Source organism: Gekko japonicus, unplaced genomic scaffold (assembly GCF_001447785.1).
Source record: "Gekko japonicus isolate JY-2015 unplaced genomic scaffold, Gekko_japonicus_V1.1 scaffold618, whole genome shotgun sequence".
Lineage (NCBI taxonomy): Eukaryota > Metazoa > Chordata > Lepidosauria > Squamata > Gekkonidae > Gekko > Gekko japonicus.
The window spans coordinates 346,932-369,958 of record NW_015159726.1 but is presented as its reverse complement, the minus strand read 5'-3'; the positions used below and the strand labels follow the sequence as shown (position 1 = coordinate 369,958).

At 41.5% G+C, this 23,027-nt stretch overlaps 1 protein-coding gene across 1 annotated transcript in view; it reads right to left on the bottom strand.

The window, feature by feature from the left end:
* RNF13 (ring finger protein 13) overlaps positions 1–23,027 on the bottom strand; it is a 63,697-nt gene continuing 40,670 nt past the window's right edge. Inside the window, exons 8-10 of the mRNA XM_015424268.1 lie at positions 21,344–21,437; positions 2,898–2,978; positions 1–1,385 (exon numbers count right to left, since the gene is read on the bottom strand). Coding sequence (XP_015279754.1) covers positions 1,018–1,385; positions 2,898–2,978; positions 21,344–21,437 — 543 coding nt within the window. The 3' untranslated portion in view covers positions 1–1,017. The remainder of the gene's footprint in view (positions 1,386–2,897; positions 2,979–21,343; positions 21,438–23,027) is intronic.

The window sequence follows — 23,027 nt, the reverse complement described above, 5'->3', positions numbered from 1 at the left end:
TAAAGTGGAAAACAAGTTTATTAACATTCTTTCAAACTTCCCTATACAAGACCATATAAAAAATGTTTGCAGTTTGATTATACAGTAGTGTGGTTACTTTCTACATAGTTACAACTGTATATAATTTAATCTTTTCATGATACACTGTAAGTAGAATCCTGTTAGATATTTATAAGCACTCATTTTCAAACCCAGTACTTGGTCTGATTCTCTATGTGCATAGTTTTAGCAGACTAATGCATCATCACATGCTCCTTATAAAGAGGTATATGATTTGTGAAAAGAGCACACAATACGACTCAGTTTTCTATATGTGGTTTGACATGGGAGTTGCCTTTCAGTTTGTCCCCCACCTGTTTCATTGGGGGGGGGGACTAGCTGAGTTGATGTCAGTGGTGTGTGAATACATTGTTCTGATTAAGGCCTAAACATTTTTTGGAAAAAAAATTAAGTTTGAATTTTACAACCTTGTACTGCACAGTGAGATGACTGGAAAAGCTGCTTCAGTGGAGATCAAAGGTCTTGTTCTCATCCGCTGAAAATGATCATGATTGAATACTAAAGAGGGCCAATCTTGGTTGTGTAATGTTGGCTTTTCTGTGAAAAGTTCTCACAGACATACCTATTTGCTACAGACTATATGTAGGGGGGAAATATTTACCTTGGCATAACTCCATTTCAAACAGATGCTGACAACTGAAGTAGCATCTCTGTTTGTGTGCATTACCTGCAGTGACTGAAGTGCTTGTTAGATCCAGGTGGGTAGCCGTGTTGGAGCGCTTGTTACTCATGGCTGTTTGTGAAGTCCAGTTAAAATGCTTGTCCTCAAAAGACAAATATGAACAAAACAAAAAAGGAGAACCTGCAATGCGATTAAACTATACAGAACACTATATGAACAGCTGCTTACACTGAAGCAACTGGAGGGTCACAATGCTTCCCCTATGTATGCATACATAAAGGAGAGTTCTCTGGCCAGAGGAGTTCATGTAACACTTTTCTTTGCAGTCCTGAAGTTCAAACAGTATTTGCCACTTTGTAATCTCGTTCAGCATTGGGCTGAAGCTGGACTACCACACTCTCTTCTGTTGCTCCATTCTCGGCATCGCTACTGTCAATATCTTCCTCCTCCTCATCGTCCTCGTAGTCTGAAGACTCTGTCATGTTTGGATTGGTGTAAGACTCAGACAGTGCCCCGAAAGACTGAGTGCTGACCGAAGCCAGTGGCCTAAGCAAAGGAGTATTCTCAGAGACTTCATTTTCTTCCTGACTGCTGTCTGCTTCAGAGTCCGAATCCCCCTGAGAAGGGACCACTTTTTGCTTACACACAGGGCATGTTTTCTTGGTTTTAGTCAGCCAGGGATCCACACACTTGCAGTGATATGCTGTCAGAAAAATGAAAACAGGCATTTACCTTCATAAACAGATGAGAGGGGAGTGGCTGTGAGTTTTAATTACATTGCAGTACTTTATGGTGAAATATGCATGCTAAGTACTATGCACAGAGAATAACCAGACTTCATCCAAAAGGTATAAAATTTAAAAACATAGGGCCCCTGCCTGCTCCTGTGTTTTCAAGGGCTGGCAGAGATCAGGAATCGCTTCATTACATGATGGTGCCTCAAAGTAAGTGCTATACAAAACAAAAACACCCCACCAGCCGAACCCGCGAATCTGTTTAGGATTCACAGGTGTTAACAACATACCTGCCAGTCTAAGAGAACAGAGTTAGGCACAGGCAGCAAGTTACTTGCCTTATATGCAACGGCCCCTGCAAGTACAGTTCTGCACTGAAATATGCAACAAGTTTGGCTCCAAGAGGAGCTCTATGTTCTGGTACAGTTCTGCTGTGACCATTTCCAAATGCAGGCTGTTCACTATACAGCTTTTATAAAAGGAAGTTGAATTTGGCTACAGTCTTCTATGAATTAGCTACCAACCTTCCTGCTATGCCAGTTTTTCATTAGGGTGGCTTTTTAAACAACTGAACGTAGTCAAGTTGGCCCATATATATGCATGCTTCACTCCTGCATTTAGCAGTGATACAATCTTAGAAAAAGTGCCTTTTTCAAATTTAAGTGTATATTAACTTTAGGCTGGCTGAAAGACAGTCACTGAGTCCATGGAAGGACAGTCAGCAGGAGAGGCAGGAGAACAATAGGAGAATGTCGTAAAGCTGTAAAATGTAGTCCTATAGGTTGGGGTGGGGCCTTAAGTGAGGAGCAAGTTCCTTATCACTGAGGTTAAAGTGTAAATATTAGGCAAATTACCTATGGGGTTGAATTTTACTGCTGTTGCTGAGCTTGACAAACAATGATCTGCCTCTTCAAAAAAATATTAGAAACTCTCCTATGAGGCTGGGGTTATGGGGAAGGTATGGTAAACTGTTTTGTATTTGCCCCTGAATGTGTCCTAACCACAGCAGTTTCCTCCAAGGAATGAAATTCTGAGTATTGTGGCTTAAAAGCATCATTACTGGAGTCAATACCAAACAATGTGGCTCTTTATACCCTGAAACTTAGCTGAACAACAAAACACACAATTTAGTATTAGTGACCTGTTTATATAGAACATCATGTACACTTATATCCTGCCTTAATTTCATCACAGAAGTAATGGCAATGTACATGGAATTCCTTGGTGTGATCATACCCACTTTGACTATGTGTCATGTGCATTCAGGCCATACCTTGGGATCTCCATTAACACATGAATTAACAGATAGCTGATTCTCTTAAGACTACGAACTTTGACAAGGAAAAGAAATGGTCTATGTGGTTCAGAAGTCACAATAAACTGTGTCAGAGATCCCTCAAAAAGGCAATTCTTGCTACCAAAAATGCAGTTTTGACCGGTTTTGTGTTACTAACACCAAGCCTAACTTGCAGTTACCTTACCATGAGAGCAGGGAAGGATTCTGAGCTTATCCCCATCCTCATATTCGTCCAGACAAATGGCACAAACATCATACTCGTCTCCTGTAGCAGAAAATGTAGAATAAATTCAGTGTTAAAGTATGAGGCCACACACACACAAAACACCCTCTACAGGGAGTTTCCTCTTGAATGCCCCAAGAGTAGTAGTGTAGCAGCCTGGATAATTAATGTGAAGCAATGTGTACTTTGTTTTTCTTCTTGAACTGTGGCTCACCTGCTGTTTCTTAAGTTCAAGCAGTATTTCCCCCCCCCCCATATTTTCTTATACATTGTAGCTTTAAGAAACATGCCCTCAGTGGCTTTGACCAGGCAACTACAACAGTTTTGCCAGTGTTCCAGGCTTATTTTCTGTCACTAAAAGGTGGGTTGAAGGAGGTAGGGCCCTTCCAGGGAAGGCTCATTTGGGCCAGCCCCAGCAGCAACCACCGGGTGACTTGTATGCACCAGCTAAGCCTGGCTGCTTGATACTGGTCAAAAGCCACCCTATGAAAGCCAGTAAGAGCCTCAAACTAAGATCTGGGAGACCCAGGTTCAAACTACTAGTCTGCCATGGAAGTTCACTAGGTGACTTTGGGCCAGTTACATGAAGATAAAAAGGAGGAGAGAAGAATGATGTAAGCTGCTTTGGCCCCCACTTTGGAGAAAAGCAAGGTATAAATGAAATAATAAATGTAGCTGAAGATGGAAGGCAGATAAAAGGTAGGTTGGTGAATGGCTGAGAGCAAATGAGGCAGGGGAAGGATCTGGGGCTTTCCAGGAGGGAAAAAGGGAAGGCGATACAGAGGGAAATGTAGTGCCCTCACAAGTCCTTCCAGGTTCCCCACTTTGGAAATGGGCCATAGTTTTCCTGAGTAGAGGCTGCCAGGGGCAGAGAAGGAAAGAAAACTGAAGATTTGGGGGGGGGGGGGGGAGAAGAGAGGTAGGTTGCCTGGTGAGTGTGAAGGAGGCAGGAAAAGGGGAGAAAGTATGGGAGCTTTCAAGGAAGTGGAAAAGGGGATGAGAGGCCCCTGCAAGTCCTTGTGGATTCCCGTTTGTATGATTGATAAACTATAAAAGGATTTGTAATCTGTATAAAACTTGCCATTCTGTTCCAGTCATAATACCACACAGCCAGCAAGAAAACCAGAGATCTTGCTTAAATAGCAGATTGCCACTGAAAATTCTACAACTGGCTACCTTTAGTATGAAAAACTCAACATTTTTTCTGACAGCAAAAGTACATCACTTGTAGAATATTGCTAGTAGCCCTAGTTGGCATTTACTTTTCTGGTTTTATTTTGATGGTGTTTTTTTTTTTTTTTTTTTAAGTTTAACTGTCTTATATTTATTGTGTGGCAGAAAGACAGACTTATAAAACCTTTCAATAAATAGTAAATAGAGGGAAGCAGTGGTAGTGCAGCAGCTAATAGATAATCTTAAAAATTATTTTAGAATTCCTGGTTGCTGTTTTTAGATCTGGGTGGCAAGCAATTTAACTGCTCGAGCCATGATTTATCACTAACCTAACCTGTTATCAATAAAGTGCAGGATACAAAATAATATCTTATTAGGTCTGCGGTTATCATAGTTTGTGTATGCATTTGACATTAATTGTTCATACTTTTTCAAGGTTACCATTTGTTAATTGAGATATTAATGATATTTAACAGCTTTTGGAGTATAGGATCTGCCTATATTTAAACATGGAAGTACCCCAAAACCAACATTTATTTGTGGATATGTAGGCTCTGATGCATTTAAAGAACTCTACGTGCAATAGCCCTCCTTGCCATATGTATTTCACTGAACAGGATCCTAATCAATATGTTATGGAAGCTCTGTGCATGCATGAAGCCCATTCAGAGATTTACATCAGCTGTTGATTTGCTATGTTGCAGCTGAGATTCTGTGGGAATACAACCACCTGGGGGCTTTCCAATCAATGCATTAAGTAAACTCATAGAAGCAAAAATAATATTGACTAATAATGGAAATGGCCCACAAAAGCCAGTTATTCAACATCTCTTTTGGAAAAAGGGAGATAGCAGTGAAAAGAATTCATAGGAACAGAGGAGAATTTCTAGTTAGCATGAATATGTAAGTGTAGTGTGTGTGTAAGTAGGCTAAATACAGGAAAACAATGCTGGAAAGTTAAAATGATGGGCTAAACTCCTGCCTCCTCCCAACTGCTGTCTGTTCAAACTGTACATTCTTTGGATTATGAGCATAAATATATTGGCATTTTCTTTTTGATCTTTATTTTTTAATTATGAATTATGCTATGCATCAACAATGTGTTTATTTAGATTTGCAGCTCAACTTGCTGTAAAGGTAAAGGTTCCCTTGCTCGAAAGCCAGTCGAATCAGACTCTAGGGTTGCGGTGCTCATCTCTGTTTCAAAGCCGAAGAGCCAGCACTGTCCGAAGACGTTTCCGTGGTCATGACTAAACACCAAGGTGCACGGAACGCTGTTACCTTCCCACTGAAGTGGTACCTATTTATCTACTTGCAATTTCTTGCTTTCGAACTGCTAGGTTGGCAGGAGCTGGAACTAGAGATGGGAGCTCACTCCATCATGCGGCACCCGGGTCTCGAACCGCTGAACTACTGACCTTCCACAGCCTGCAGTTCAGCGTCTTAACCACTTGAGCCACCGCAGCTCCTAAGTTTGGACAATTGCTCCATCCTAAATAGTAATAATGCCAGGAACTATGAGAGAATCCTAAACAGTTCTGCTCAGAAGTAAATCAGTGGGGCTTATTCCCAGGAAAGTGTTCTTAAGACTGCAGCCCCCACCCCCCAGCTGTTTTGGCACTTGAAAAGGCATGGCGGTGGTGGTGGTGGGGGACAAGAGCGCCTTAGCCCACCATGCTGTAGACTCAATTGGGACATTGCAGGTTTTTAAAATTGCACATTTTAGGCTTTAAAATAGTGGTGGTGTCCCCGTGTCGGACAACAGGGTCCCATCACATCTAGTTTGGCTCTTAGTCTGTGGCGCAAAGCCTGCAACAGAAAGAATAAGAATGCCTGAAGACATTTTGACTTAAAAGTACAGTAGCATTTGCATGAGCTCCCTGTGTTTCATTCCCAAAAAGAAAAATGGTTTCAGCTTCCACAGTAAGGGAAAAACGTAGGATGAACTCTTTGATTTAAACAGACGCCTTCTAAACCACGCCCTAGGCACACTTCTTGTTAATGAGGCCTGTTTCCCAATCACATTACTCACTGAGGTCCTAAAACTGATAGACAACTCAAAAACTGATAAATCACCAGGCCCGGATGGCATACATCCGAGAGTTCTGAAAGAACTCAAATGTGAACTTGTGGATCTCCTGACAAAAATATGTAATCTTTCCTTAAAATCAGCCTCCATTCCTGAGGGCTGGAAGGTAGCAAATGTCACTCCCATCTTTAAAAAGGGTTCCAGAGGAGATCTGGGAAATTACAGGCCAGTCAGTCTGATGTCGATACCGGGTAAATTGGTGGAAAGCATTATTAAGGAAAGAATTAGTAGGCACATAGATGAACAAAACCTATTGAGGCAGACTCAGCATGGGTTCTGTAAGGGAAGATCTTGTCTCACTAACCTGTTAATGTTCTTTGAGGGGGTGAACAAACATGTGGACAAGGGGGATCCAATAGATATTGTTTACCTTGACTTCCAGAAAGCTTTTGATAAAGTTCCTTATCAAAGGCTCCTAAGTAAGCTCAAAAATCATGGGATAAAAGGACAAGTCCTTTTATGGATCAAAACCTGGCTAATTAATAGAAAACAGAGAGTAAGTATAAATGGGCAATTTTCACAGTGGAGGGAGGTAAGCAGTGGGGTACCGCAGGGATCAGTACTTGGTCCACTGCTTTTTAACTTGTTCATTAATGATTTGGAGATGGGAGTAAGCAGTGAAGTGGCTAAATTTGCGGATGATACAAAGTTGTTCAGGGTGGTGAAAACCAGTGAGGATTGTGAGGCACTCCAAGGGGATCTGTCAAGGATGGGCGAGTGGGCGTCAACATGGCAAATGGGGTTCAATGTGGCCAAGTGCAAGGTGATGCACATTGGAGCCAAAAATCCTAAATATAAATACACATTGATGGGGTCTGAACTGGCAGAGACTGATCAAGAGAGAGATCTTGGAGTTGTAGTAGATAACTCACTGAAAATGTCGAGACAGTGTGTGACTGCAATAAAGAAGGCCAATGCTATGCTGGGGATTATTAGGAAGGGTATTGTAAACAGATCAGCCAATATCATAATGCCCCTATATAAATCAATGGTGAGACCTCATTTGGAATACTGTGTGCAGTTCTGGTCACCACACCTTAAAAAGGATATTATAGCTTTGGAAAAAGTGCAGAAAAGGGCAACTCGAATGATAAAAGGGTTGGAACACTTTCCCTATGAGGAAAGGTTAAGGCGCTTAGGGCTCTTTAGCTTGGAGAAATGACGACTGAGGGGTGACATGATTGAGGTTTATAAGATTATGCATGGGAACGAGCAGGTAGAGAAAGAGATACTTTTCTCCCTTTCTCACAATACAAGAACTCGTGGGCACTCCATGAAATTGCTGAGCATTCGGGTTAGAACGGATAAAAGGAAGTACTTCTTCACCCAAAGAGTGATTAACACTTGGAATTCACTGCCACAGGAAGTGGCGGCGGCTACAAGCATGGACGGCTTCAAAAGGGAATTAGATAAGCATATGGAGGAGAGGTCCATCGGTGACTATTAGCCACAAGGTATAGATAGGGACTCCGAGGCAAGTGATGCTCTGTCATCTTGGTGCTTGGGGGGGTCAACAGTGGGAGGGCTTCTAATGTCCTGGCCCCACTGGTGGACCTCCTGATGGCACTGGTATTTCTGGCCACTGTGTGATACAGAGTGTTGGACGGGATGGGCCTTTGGCCTGATCCAACATTGGCATCTCTTATGTTCTTATGAGAAGCCTGTTTTCCACTGTCGGTATGTTTGGCAGAGAGGCATTGCCAATCTTGCTATAATATGCCCCACAATACCCCATTTTTGGTATACACTTTACCAATCTGTAAAGCAGCGATAAATTCCAGTTATCTTATTGAGATTGCCATCCAGTCTACAAACAGATCATTATACTTTCGTTCTTCCTCCTGATGATTTATAATACTAGTAAATTCTTTTTTTCTGGTAGGTTAATTTGTAACTAAACACTGGACTGCCTTTTAGGAAGGGAAAATGCTGTCAGTTTCTGTTGTTTCTTTTCTTATAGCTGGATTTCCTGAGCTTTGGCTCACTATGCCAGCAGCACAGGTATCCCATAATTTTATCTGCAGCTTTCTCCATTTTGCCACCATAACAGCACTTGTGTTAGAACATAAAGGGATGGTGGAATAGTATGTTATGAATAAAACATTCTAATGGTACTAATTTGTTCTGGTGGTGTTCTAATTCCTAGGTTAGCAAGACAGGTTATTATGACAGCATATCTAGCACAAATAGTGCATTAAAATTCATTCATTGTTTTTAGTTGCCTGAACAACTGACGTGTCTAAGATACTATCAATGGAAGCTGATGACTTAGAAACAGCAAGATGCTGGTGAATTCAAGGAATGGTTATAATACACTTTGCAGCCAGGCAGATGGCCTAATAATAAACAATAATTAGATAATGGCCAATCCCATTTGAAGGAATACATCAATTTATAAATATCTAACAAAGAGCAGAACTGTACTAACATTAATGCATAATAATGCAAATATTTCATGCATCACTGCTCCTTTCCTTGTTGATATCCTTAATATAATTGCTGTAATGCAGAGTAAATGAATTCAACATTTCTTCAAGTGCAACTAACGTTAAGCAGACTGCTTTGTTCTTCATTTTAATACATTTGAACATATGGTATCTATCCTCATCTTGTAACCCGAGTTACAAATTGCATAGCCTAAAATTAACCTATTGTTAGTCTGATGCAGATTATGTAGGGCAACAAACATGCCTTTTTCTGTACCGTGTGTAGGTGTAAACCATCAACCCAACCCTGAGTAGCTTCCCTGCTGATTTCAATGAAGGCAGATGATCTGTACATATATTCCTTCTACTGATGCCAAACTACTCTGTTGAGGGCTGGCACATGAATGAAAAGCCTGTGTTTTCGTATGGGGCTCCACAGTTCAGTGAATAAGCAATTATAGTATTCCTACAAAGAACACTGGTATACTGATACAATATAAATCCCAAACTGGACTGTTGTTGAAGTGCATATAAAGACCCCAAAAGCTCAAGATGGGAAAACGTCGTCTTATTAGATTTTAGCAACACCTTAACATCTTGCTTATTTTAAAAGAAACGAACCCATTTCAGAATAAGGAGAAGCCTGATTCTCCTTTTTCATTATTGATATACAAGAATAGGGCCACTTATTTTAGTGCACCTTGTGCCAAATCCTCTGTTATGAAGTGCAGCAAAAATCACGTTGGCTCAGATTTAAAGGGGGGGGGAAATCTGTTAGGGAATAGCAGGATTCCTGTTCTGTTCTAAAAAGTTTGACTAATTATTCTCAACTGAATGCAAAGAATCACAAAGCTTTTAGGCAATCAGAGTGGGCTGCAGCCGAAAGAAAACTAGGAGTGCTTAACACCAAGATTACAATCCTCCGGAGCTGCTGCTATGTTTCCCGTCCAAATAATTACGGGCAAGCCCTAAAAGGTTAATCCTTCAGTATCAACAGGGCTGAAGCTGTTGTTATTGGTGCTAATGGATTTTGCATTAGTGCCCTGGGAAATCTTATCTTCCAAAAAGGGCCATCAATCAAGCCATTTTGATTCCTCTCTTGCCAAATCTGACAAAGAGCTAATTCAAGAGGAGGTTCATCCATGATGCATTTCTACCACAAAAGCAACACCATGGACAAACCAAGCTTGGCTTGTCTAGACATCTGCATACTCCAGGCAAGCACTTAATTCAAAGGCGCTTTGAAGAATAATTAGACCAAAATCTTACTATGCTCTATTTTTTCCAGATTTAATGGTTTCTTTTTCTTTAGCCTTCTTCTAGAAAGTTATTTCATACTGTTTTACGGAGAACTTAGCTGGCTTCTTAGCATTAAGAACGAAAATTACCAGTGAGCTATTAATGTCTACCCTGATGCTTTTTAGCTAAAGCTATTTAAAGAAACTGAAAATAAATGGTTGTTCTCTAAAATAAGAACTACATCCTTACCTGTTGAAACTCAGAAAAAAATGGCTCACATATCAGTACAGGCATTAGCTCCATAAGTATCCTATGAAAAAAGTATTATTTAAGAAAGATAGTAAAATACAAACTGATCCTCCTAAACCTCTAGCAGCATCAGGGATATTAAACTGGATGTCAGGTACACCCAATTTAAAGCAAAACAGAATCTGATCTTTATTTCACAATTTTAGCCAACCAAAGAACTGAAGGAATAGTTCCATGCACAGAAGTAGGCTTTAGACTTGTACTAGTCGAATAGCAGTAGCATGTGCCAGATGGCAAGATAGTTTTGAAACTGAACAGTTTTCAAAAGATGTTTTTGATCTGGAATGGAGGGTGGCTGCAAGTCCTCGGACGTGGTCAAGTTATTCTTCGGCTGTTGGCTCTAATATTTTAGGGAATTAACAGGGCAATCCAGTGACTCTGCATAGAAGTCTATGTGCGTGAGGTGACACCAGCATCTGTTCCCTAACTCTAAATCTGGCAGACTGGAGAAATATAAAATACCCATTATTTGACAAGATATCATGTGCATATTTTAATACAGTTGTAGAAGACCCCCCCCCCCAGGCAATGCTTCCTCTAAGCTGTGGAGTCCTGTGAGCAAAAACCCTACTTTATGAGCTACTGGCATTACAGTTGTGAGGGAGTGATTTGGCTACTGCATAAATTAGTTTGCTCTGGAGCCACCCTTCCTGAGCTAAGACAAAAATGTGTGAGCTGGAGGCTAAAAAACTGTGAGCTAGCTCACAATAACTCAGCCTAGAGGGAACACTGCCCCCAAGTATCATTTTTGGAACAGATACGCCAGCTTTTGAAGCGAACTCCTTGGTTTCAGTCAATCACTGACATTAATTTGGATGTGACCACTTTTGTTTTGGGTTTTTTAAATCCTGCCCTTTGTTAAAAGAATCATATATGATTTATCACATAAGGCTCCAAATATTTCTCAAATATACATCAATCTTCAATATGTGAAATACATGAGCTGCAATGAATAGGCTGGCGATATAAAGCAATATCTAACATTTACTATTTGACACTCCCAACCCCCAAAAAAGACTTCACAGATTCTCAATTCACAATTTCAATGGACTGCAAAACATAATCTTCAGATGTCCATCAAGCAAGTACATACACTTCTTAAGACTTAAGATAAAAAATATTAAACAACTAGGAAAAAGGCCCGTTATGGAAATAAATACAACGATCTCTAGAAAGAGGCTCTGGGCGGATGCCCTGGTCTTGGACACTCAGTGTCAATTTGCTGTGGCGACCTCAGCAGGGTATAATGACACTGAGTCCACCATTTTCTCCAGAGGAACTGATCTCTGCTACCTAAAGAACAGTTGTAATTTTGAGTGATCTCCAGCCCTCACCTGGAGATTGGCAACGATGGTTCCCCAGAAGGGAGTGGTTGGTTTGGAAGGTGGAGTCTATGGCTTTGTACCTGTCCGAGGTCCCACACCTCCTGAAACCTCACCCTCTCCAGGCTCCATCCCTCACATCTCCAGGAATTTCCCACCTGGAGTTGGCAACCCTATCTCCTTCCCAGCCAATCATCAACCTACCTTTATTTCCCCCTCACTCTTCAGCTTTCCACCCCCCACACACCTGCATCCTATCCCATGCTCTGAAGCCCTGACTGCTACGTCACATTGGCTGTCATACGGGGGCCACCTCAGCAGCATATAAGGATATAGAGCCCACCATTTTCTCCAGGGGAACTGATCTCTGCCATCTGGAAAGCAGTTGTAATTCTGAGTGATCTCCACCCCTCACCTGGAGATTGGACACATTTTACCTCAAAACAGCAAACTGTTTAGAATGTTAGAGGCAAAAGCCAATCAAGTCACATATGCAAATGACCTCTGTGTTCCGAGGCAAAGACCAATGAGGCTGCATATGCAAATAACCTCTGTGTTCTGACTGGCTAGGGGGGGGGGGAGAGGAACAGCAAACTGTTTAGAATGTAGGAGGCAAGACTCAAGCAATGCAGCCAGTGGATAGGGACAGATTCTGAGTGACACACCAGGGCACCAACCAGTTCCGGAGCGTGTGGAATGTTCTAGAAAAGTGCCACCACTATTCGGCTTTTATATATAAGGGAGATAAACAGCATGTTGTAAACAGCAAGTAGATCCAGTCCTTAAGACTTGAGACAAACAGTAAGAAACAGGCTGCATTTCCCGTGCACAGATTATTATAGCTTATCTTCACAACATCTCTATGCAGGAAGCTAGGCTAAGAGCGACTGGCAGAGAATCACAGAGTAAGGTGAGAAGTAAGGTCCCCGAGTGGGGACCTCAGTCTGGGATTCCCTAGTCCAAGCCCAGCATTCTCTCTGCTTTACCATTAGTCTTCAGCCCCCAGACTGGAACCTTCAGGTAGGACCCCCATAAGAGCTGTCTTTTTTTATTTTATAAGGTCCATGCTGTCAATGTACATGTGTACATGCACACATATTCTGAGGAGCAGAAGGACAGCAATCTGAGGTCCCTTAGTGACCAAGATGATTCATCTGTGGCTCTGACCCCGGATTGCGTCTGCTGCTCCCAGCCCTGACTTTGATCTCACAGGGACCCATCTGCTTGTCACATTTCTGATACCACATGACTTCCTGTCATGTGATCATAGCTCAGTGGGAGCCATGCTCAGCATGTCTTATACTGGGAAATGTTGAAAACTACTGCACTATACCAGTAGTAAACAGCAAAAAGTACACAATTGCTTCTTCTTGTGATTCTGCCATCTCCAGCATCTCTGAATATATTCAGTACATTGGGCTTCAGCAACCCCCAGTACCACACCTCCCATGTTATTTTTAATAATTCAGTGGTGCATGGTGCCATTGGTAGGACCTGTGTGTTGTGACCTACAGCCAATTCAAACAAAGTCTTTAATGTTTTCTCTGACTGAATTAAGATAGAAACTGATGCCTGAAAGTTTGTTACTGTATTTTACAGTACATCACTTAAGGCACTGTAATCCATTACTCACTGCACCCTCAGGTATGGGTGAGTAAATTATTGTCAATAGTTATATAAACCTTTACAATCTATTTCTTCAATCTGCGAGAGATTGTAATCTGTTAAATCAGATAGCATAGAGGTCCCATAATCTAATGTTAATTGTTTTGACTGACAGTTTTATAGAATTTCCCAAAAACAAACAAAAAGTGTGTGTGTGGGGGGTGTCAACCCAGAACAGACCAGGTAACCCAAAAGACTGGAAAACAAACAAAAAAAACCTTATATGTGGAATTATCAATGTCAATTTAAAAAGCTAAAATTGTAGTCCAAAAACTTTAATCAAATTAGAACTATTAAAAACTGTGCATCAAACGGCATCAAACTTTGGTTACACATATAGGTCCCTTCCCCTACTGTAAAAAACCTATTTAGTCAAGTTGCACTTGTACACATGGGAATGTCACACGCCTATAAGCATCTTTCCTATGACCAGGTATTTATAATTGTAACACTTTTGAAACTGACATTGATAATTCTATATATAAGGGGTTTCTTTTCTTTTCTTCAACCTTTTTGGTTACCCAGGGACCCTCATTTATTAGTATAACAGTTACACATTGTATAGCATATACTATACATTTTCAAATCCTCACATTTTTTACCAAATATTATAAACCATTTCTTTAATAATTCTACTTCAAAAGAATGTAAGAAGATTCTGCTGGATCAAACCAGTATGGTCCATCTAGTCCAGCATACTATTTCACACAGCAACCAAAGAGTGCCCGGAAAGGGCAAACAGACAGGCCACGGTCCTCCCTGGCTGCTGCCTCCCAGCACTGGCATTCAGAGGTTTGCTGCCCCTGTACATGAAGGCTCCCTTCAGCCACCACATTACCACGTGTCTCAGATCTTCAATAACTATTCTCATTTACTAGGTAATTTAGTGGACCCCATCTCTGTGAGGGAAGTAACAGATGACCCTGCCAATATCTTACAAAATCTATCCTTGCTACATGCAACAAATTTAACAGTTCTCTATACAATATGTACACTGGCTCTGTAATTCAATTTTAAAAATCTGTTTTCATCAGTAGGTCAATGTTCCAGAGATTAAGGAGGAGGAGGAGATTGGATTTATACCCCGCCCTTCACTACCCGAAGGAGTCAGAGCAGCTTACAATCTCCTTTCCCTTCCCCTCCCCTCCCCACAACAGACACCCTGTAGGGTAGATGGGGCTGAGAGAGCTCTCCCGAGAACTGCCCTTGAGAGAACAGCTCTGAGACCCAAGGTCACACCAGCAGCTGCATGTGAAGGAGTAGGGAATCAAACCCTGTTCTCCCAGATTAGAGTCCGTGCTCTTAACCACTACACCCAAGTGGCTCTACCACTACACCAAACTGGATTACCCACTTGTGTTCTGGCACAATTTAAATGGCTGATTCTAAGCTTTAAGACCCTAAACGGCTCAGGGACAGGGTACTTGACAGCCCTCCCCTTCCCTCTCCCATACTGCTCAGCCCAACAAGTAAAATCTTTCTTAGAAGCCCGACTTTCTGTGCCCCTGCCTTTGGAGATTTAATTTTTTTCATTTTAAAAATTCCTTTCCTTCAAAAAAGTAGGAATACAGAACAAGGATTAAATAAAAGAAATAAAGAAATACATAAAGACAAGACAAAAATACAACAGTGGTGGCAGACCTGTACATAAGTTTCTATAAATGGTTTACGAATATCTAAAAATAGGTTGAGATGTAATTGTTGTCTATATGCCATACATTCAAATATTGACAGAGTTCTAAAGTCTCAATCCATTGATTTACCAGAGGTGGGCTTTTATCTTTCCAATGCTGTTATTTATTTATTTATATTTCGCAACCTCAAGGGGGCCTTGTATGGACGCCTGCCGCCTCAGCCAAAGGCCTAGCGGAACAGCTATGTCTTGCAGGCCCTGCGGAATTGAATGAGAACCCACAGAGCCCTGATCTCAATAGGGAGCATATTCCACCAGGTGGGAGCCAGGGCAGAAAAAGCCCTGGCCCTGGTCGAGGCTAAGCAGACGTCCCTTGATTGTCCGAGCATAAGGTTCTTCAGGGTGTATACGGGAAGAGGTAGTCCCTTAGGTATGTTGGTCCCAGGCTGTATAAGGCTTTAAAGGTTATTACTAACACCTTGAAGTGGATCCGGTACTCAACTGGCAACCAATGCAGCTGGCGAAGTACATGCTGAACATGAGCCCACACAGGTGTCGACATCAGCAGACGCGCCACCACATTTTGCACCAGCTGTAATTTCCGGATCAGCCTCAAGGGTAAGCCTGTGTAGAGCTAGTTGCAGTAATTAAGCCCGGAAGTGACCATTGTATGGGTCACAGTAGCTAAGTCCTGGGAAGAAAGATAGGGCTTCAGTAGCCTGATCTGCCTAAGATGGAAAAATGCAGATCTGGAGACTGCAGCAACCTGGGCCTCCACAGACAGAAAGGCATCCAGTATTACTCCCAGGCTCTTCACTGACTGGGCCGGCACTAAGAGTGTGGGAAGCCTGGTGCCCACATCCGTACCCCCACAACCCAGTTACAGGACCTCCGTCTTCGATGGATTTAACTTCAATTGACTCTGCCACAAGCATCCAGCCACAGCATCCAAAGCCTCGGCCAAGTTTCCAGGAACAGAAGATGGATGGCTGTCCATTAACAGATAGTATACTGAATGTCATCAGTATACCGATGACAACCCAGCCCATAACTCCAGACTAACTGGGCAAGGGGGCACATACAGATGTTAAATAACACTGGCGAGAGGATCGCCCCCTGTGGCCCTCCACATTCTACTGGGTACCACGGGGAGACTCTCTCGCCCAGCGCCATCCTCTGTCCCCGACCATGGAGAAAGGAGGAAAACCATTTCAAGGCAGTCCCCTGAACTCCTACGTCAGCAAGGTGGTGGGACAAAAGATCATAATCGACCATGTCAAACACTGCCGTGAAGTCTAATAACAACAGCAGCACTGACCCGCCTCGGTCCAGATGTCTATGGAGGTCATCTGTAAGGGCAACCAGAGCCATCTCTGTCCCATGGCCAGGGCGGAAGCTGGACTGGAAGGAGCCTTTTAGCTGCAGTAAGGGCACAGAGCATCCATTCTTGTTGACCATTGGTTAGCCTCCAAGAGACAGGCAGATAAGTTTAAAGGTACGTAAGAATCCTCAATAATCAATGAACATTCTAATACAAAATTGATATGAGTAATTTCTTCCCAGAAAAACCAAATCACTGGACACGCCCAAAGCATATGTTTAAAGGACATGTCCTGTGAGTTATGGCAACAATTAGACACTTTCCTCAATCCTTTGCTAAAAAGTTGCTGTGGTATCAAGTATATCCTAAACATAAGTTTTTGCTGAATAAGTTTCAATTTGAAGTTCATGGAAAGAGCAGGTATAAACTTTAAGGCCATACCCAATTGCTTTGGCAAAACAGGTACCGTACATCTAGCTCCTTATTCCATTCATTTCTGAGACTCTGTATATCATATTTATTAAATGACATCAAATACTTATAAATGAATATTGTAGTTTCGTTTTCTGCCTTGATTCAATTATACTTTCCAGGAACAAAAGAGATTGAGGCATTTACTACTGCAGGGCCAGATTTAGATACCAACAAATGCTGCAAGTTGCAACTGTAAACACTGCCATTCTACAGAATGTGGCAGATCATATTTAGACTTTTGGAATTTTAAGTGGGCGGGGAACCAGAATCAGGGCTTTTTCAGTGATGGCACCTTGCCTATGGAATGGCCTTCCTCTTGAAGCTTACCTAGCACTTATGCTACTCTCTTTTAGGCACCAGGCCAAAACCTTAATTATAACCCAAGTTTGCAATTAAGGGTTTGATTTTTAATGCCATTTTTATGGTCTGCTTTTTAGTCTGAAAACTCTTTAAAATTCATTTAAAGCTGCTTAATGTCACAGTTCTATGTGAGTTCTGGCTCAGTCTTGACTAAACGTTTATGGCAATGTGATGTTTTAATTGTTTTATTTTGTAAGCTGCCTCAGGCAGGTTCCCTAGAAAAGTGGCATAAATGCACTAAATAAATAAGTCAAACTTAGATTTAGCATATTTATAAATTGTGATTTATGACTGATCTTAATTCAATCCATTTTCATCTGGGAGATACTGTCTTCTTAAGACCATCAGTGAATAGTTCCCCTTACTTTTTTCTAGCTTGTTTTACACAAAGACATCCTTTAGGAAGCTTCTTTTTTCTAGGCTTCCTGGCTCTTTCCTTTGCTACTGCATGGACTTTATCTGTCCTTCTTGTCACATAATTCAGATTTCCAGCAAAGCTTTTAATCTACACAATCAGTTACCAGAAAAGGTGGTACCAATCACACCAGAATTCTCCATGTTCTCCATCCAAGAACTGCATGTTGTGAATCCCATTTTTACCTTCAAGTGTAACTTATCAAGCTTTTTAAAAAAGTATTACCTGACCCAAATGCCTAATATCTAACAAAATATATACTCCCCCATATGTCTGTTCCTCAATACTTTGCATTTCCCTCAAGATACCAATAATCATTTATTCACAACTACAGTATACCGAAACAATACTTTTTTTAATCTCAGAAGCATACCGAGTAAAGTTGGTTATTACAAACCCCCACATAAATGTATTTATTTACAAAATGTATATCCTTCCTTTCTGCCCTTACAAGGGCCTCCAAGGCAGCTAACAATTTAAAACATACTTCATAAAATTACATTATAAAACCATTAAAATTAACTGACCCTCCCAAACATACCTCATTAAAACAACTTTAAAAAGTGTTAAAAATAGAGTTAAAATACATACAAAATAAAAACATTGGTTAGGAAGGGGGGATCACTGAGAAAATGCCAAATGAAACAAAGAAGTCTTCACCTGGCTGGCAGAAGACAGCAACACAAGGGGGCAAATTAATCTCCCTGGGGAGAAGGTTCCAGAGCTTTAGTGCCACCACCTCTCCTGGGATGCTATTCACCTAAACTCAGAAGGCAGGGGCACCCAATGCAGGGCCTCTAAAGATGACCATAAAAGCAGGGTGGGTTTGTAAGGGATTAGGTGTCCTTCAGATATGTTGGTCCCAAGCCACAGGGGCCTTTGAAGGTCAAGACCTCGAATTGTGCCCGGGAACAACCTGGAAGCCAGAATAGATGGGCTAAGACTGGAATGGACAGTTCCCTATGACCCAATTCAGAATGGGATTTAATTATGTCATAATTTTTTTCTGGCTTTGCATATTATCACTATCCGTGGTATTTACTTAGCACTTTGAATGTGGAAAGTGCCTTATGATCTTCATCTTTTTTTGTCCTTTGAAGCAGATAATTATCTGCACTGCAAATATGGGAAATCGTGTCTGAGAGTCACCAAAATTGGTATGATGATGCAGATGGATCCATTATTCAGAACTTCACTGGAGGCCTTAGGCAAGTCACCTTTGGCCTAACCTGTCACAGGATTTTTCACAAGGATTCAAATGTATCAGTAAATAAAAACAGACAAAAATGATAGAAGACACAAGTCTACACAATATTTGGCAGGTTTATACAGCATGCGGTGGGAACAGTAACACACAGTGGCCAAAATAGAGCTTGGATTGTACTTTTCCTGCTAACGAGGAGCAGTAATTTCACTGTAAAGATTAATATTCTTCTTCAGCCCTTCGACTGACAGGCAAGGTTCTGATTCTGCCTCTAATGCAGTACGAGCTCTGTTCTGCAACCCCATCAATAATGGATTCGAAACAACACCTATTCTGTTGTTACAATAGCCCCTCAATCAAATATTTATCACTTTTCCAAAGGTTTCTACATTTAAACAATATTTTGGCAGTGTTATTGAATACAAATGGAATAGAGTTTAAATGTCACACACCAGAGAGCTCCAAGGTAATTAACTAGTAACAGTCTTTGCAATAAATACAAAATAAAATATAGTTATATGCAAGGTCTGCAGGAACAAGACAAAGACAGGAAAGCAACAGAGAGGTATCAACGCTTTTCTTCAAATTAAGAAGGATTCTCAGCAAAAAAAACCCCAACCCATAAAACATAGAAAATACTATAACATGTCTGAGCCCAGCACAAGCTAGTCTATTAGCTATTTTTTTTTAATCTATCGCTAGCTGGATTGTGACTTTGTAAGATGCTGTGGCTTGGAAAATAATAGTACAACTTTTTAAAGTAAAATTTTAAAAACAATCTGTCCTCTGCAGTTTATGCTGTTTGTGGCTGTTTTCATGGGAACAACTAATTTATTAGTTTATATACTGGTGCATTTCTCAAAGTAACACATAGCTAAGGACTGCCTGGAATCCAACCACTGTGGATTGTGGCAGACCTGCCTATCACCATGAATGGAAGTACATCTCTTAGCAGGGAAGAATTTCATCCTGGGCATGGAACAGGGTTCACTGGGGGTGGTGCGGGGAGGTATTTTTGAATTCCCTGCATTGTGCAGGAGGTTGGACTAGATGACCCTGGAGGACCCTTCCAACTCTATGATTCTATGATTCAAATAAGAATGGACCGGGAGGGGGGGAGTTGAATGGCAATCCTGCCATACATCCTCTCCTAGTCAGTGGAAGCAGAGGACGGGACCCACTTCTCCACTTGCTAATCCAAGGGAAAGGGACTAAACAGAAAACTTGGGAAATTTACATCAGGTGATGGGAGCAGTGTTCAATGGAGAACAAAAAGGAGACTGGGTTTTTCTGGTACATAGTTCCAACACCACCACCCCCAATGTTTTTCCAGAAATGGCTAAGAGCATTTGTTTCTTTCATGTAGATTAATGCATTGGCTTACTCAGATCTTAAGATACAAATACATACTCACATGGCTCCAAAAAAACCACATAAGAAGTAAATTTTGAGCCTGGATATCATTATATCTTGTGCTTTCTTCCTCTGTCAATTCATAGGCATTTAGAAAGATCTGCCATTCTATTGTAAGCACTCAGCAGGAGATCTAAAGCTTTTTAAAGACTTTCCTGCCTGCCTAAATCTCTGCATACTCAAAAACTCCACTCTTTGTGGGATACCCTCTTTCAAAGCAAGGTTGTGATAAATTACTTCGAAGTCCACTCAACCTTATGGAGCTGAAGTCTCCTTAATCTACTTATGAGCAACTAACTTGCATATGACACTGTCTGCACTTTTCAGCCGAGCATCTGCTTCACAAGTAGTACTGGCAGTGATACCATCAATAATGCAGGACTGTTATTAAGGACACACAACATGCTGGGTTGCCCTGGAATCCAATCTTATAAGTTGCATTAATGTCGGTGAACTTCTCCCACCAACTCTGTGTACATTACACAATAGAATGATGGTGTTCTGAATTCTGCAGAAGTTGTAAAGCAAAAACAAGCATTTCTGTATGGGAGCCGAAGTGCTCCAAATCGTTACAAAAATACTCGAACTAGGAAAAAGGGTTACAGTTCTCCCTGCTTAACGTAATCACCACAAATGCAACGGAAGTTAGAGGTGGATGGGGAACATGATCGAATCAAGCATAAACCAAAGCCCTGGATTAAGTTCTGCAGCTGATTGCTCAAACAACAGGGCACAGTGAGCAACAATACTATTCTCCCCTTTTGAGGCAACAATCTCTAGTGGCCTGAAATGTCCCATTCATTAGCCTTTGTTTTATTATTTGAAAAACAAACAGTCCGCTCCATATATATTAAGAGCTGCTTCCTGTGTTAACGGTAGCTGGCTTGCAAATAACTGCTTGTGAAAGATCTACGTACACAATCAGTGTAATAGGGCAGGAGGGACTCAGAAGATCACAGCTCGTCTGCCATAATTCAAGTAATGCTGATTTCACAGAAGAGTCTCCTTCCGAGTGCACAGCTCTTGTGAGTAGATCGTTTTCATGAACAGCCATTTAAAAGAGTGAGCCGCCTCCACTAAAGTATGAATTGGCTTAACAGTCCCAAAGAGTTTAGTTCAATTGACAGCACATCTCCAGCTCAGCTACACAGATATTTTCCAGTCCTGTTACTTGAGATGCCTTAATTGGAGAAGCGGGAGATGAAACGCAGGGGCTCATGCACACAAACTTTGCACTCTGCATCAAAGCTGCCCAGGTTTGGAATCTCAGTGTTTTGGAAACCATATATTCTTTTTGGATCGTCAATAGCATTTAAGATCAATGCACACAGACTGTTTAATCAAGTCTAAAAAGGCACACTTACCTTTCTTGAATTTATGTACTGGAAGCTTCTTAAGCTGATCTTTTTGAAGCCTGTTCCTTCTTGCTCTGTGTCGGTCCTGGACAAATTTTGTAATCTTGAAAGTCCAAAAGAGAATATGGAAACATAAGATTAACGGTATAGACCAATTTCCACTACTTTCTGAGAACTGCTTTGCTAAAGATTAAAGCATAATATGTATAGATACTGAAGAACTCTGCTAATTTGTCACTTGCCATGCTTTTTAGATCTGGATATTTTTACCAGGAGAGCTGACACACAAAATCTCTTTGGCTCATAACTTTAAAGGGATCATTTGGCAATCTGTTTTTGCATCTGAGCCCTGCGGGACCTTATGCAGTTCCGCAGGGCCTGTAAGACGGAGCTTTTCCACCAGGCGTATGAGTAGGAGCCGCCACTAACATCACCGCTATTCCATCTCTACCTGGCCCTGGATGAGGTGAACATCAGTCCCTGGAGCAGATGAGGCTGAACAGTTATAAAAAATGCCATCTGATATTATGTTGAACATCTAGAGCACTCTAGTCTTTGATTGTTATGAATGCTGTTGTACTGTGGGATTTATAAATGTTTTAAAAGTTGTTTTATATTGGCGTTTGCCACTTGTAAGCCGCCCTAAGCCCGCATTGCGGGGAGGGCGGGGTATAAATTGAAATAAATAAATAAATAAATAAATAAATAAATAAATAAATAAATATGTAATTCCCTTTATGCAGTTCCCTTTAATGAACCTCTTGGATTGGGGGACAGAGAAAACAGCACAGCCATCCACCTTATCATGGTTGGAAGAGATAGCCACTAGTTGTACTTTAATGGGGGAGACTGATAATCCCCTATCCCCTCAGCATTAACAGGTAATCAAACACTGCCTTGAGCTGGGAGGCCCTGTCGTGCCTGCCCTTGGGAGTAAATGTGTGGCAAATTTCACACACCTCGGTGTTGTACTCTTCCCCCAAACATATTAAGCATATAGCACGCTCATCCAACTGAGCCATTTTTGTGCCACAGTCCACACATTTCTTAAAGAGAGCCATAAAGGAGCAAAGAAAAACTCACAGCTCTAGCTGGTAGATCCCATCTTCATGGTGGGAAAGAGAAGCCTGAGGAGTCTGCTCCTCTACTCCCAGTCACGTGCCATTTTGGATGGGAATGGCTGTCTCCAGAGGGGAGGGGAAGCACTCTCTCCACATCTAGAGCTCTAGAAACTTGTAAAAATCCCCTCTGCGGCTGGCCTGTGCACACGCAGTCCCATGTGGGATTGCAGAGAAGCCATGAAGACGAAAGTGAGAATTCTGAGTTGTCTGAGCACCTGTAATCTATTTGTGATTTATGAGAAACTGGGTTGTTCGAACATCAACCACAGGAGAGTTGGGGAAAACTTGCCATCTCTAACAATGAAGCACACATGAATCATGACAATCTAACAATGGGCATGAGAACTGTACATATGTCCAATAACCAACAGCCTAAAATGTTTCATCTTTTTTAGATGGTCCGATAGAGGTGAGCTACAGGGATAGGAAATGCATAAGTAGCTGTGGGTCTTATATGCAGAGGATCCTGTCTTAGGTGAGCAGCTAAAATGGTTGAACACAATGTCTACTGAAGTTCTATGATACATCCCACTGACATCTGTCTGAGCATTTGTCAAACTGATTGGGAACAC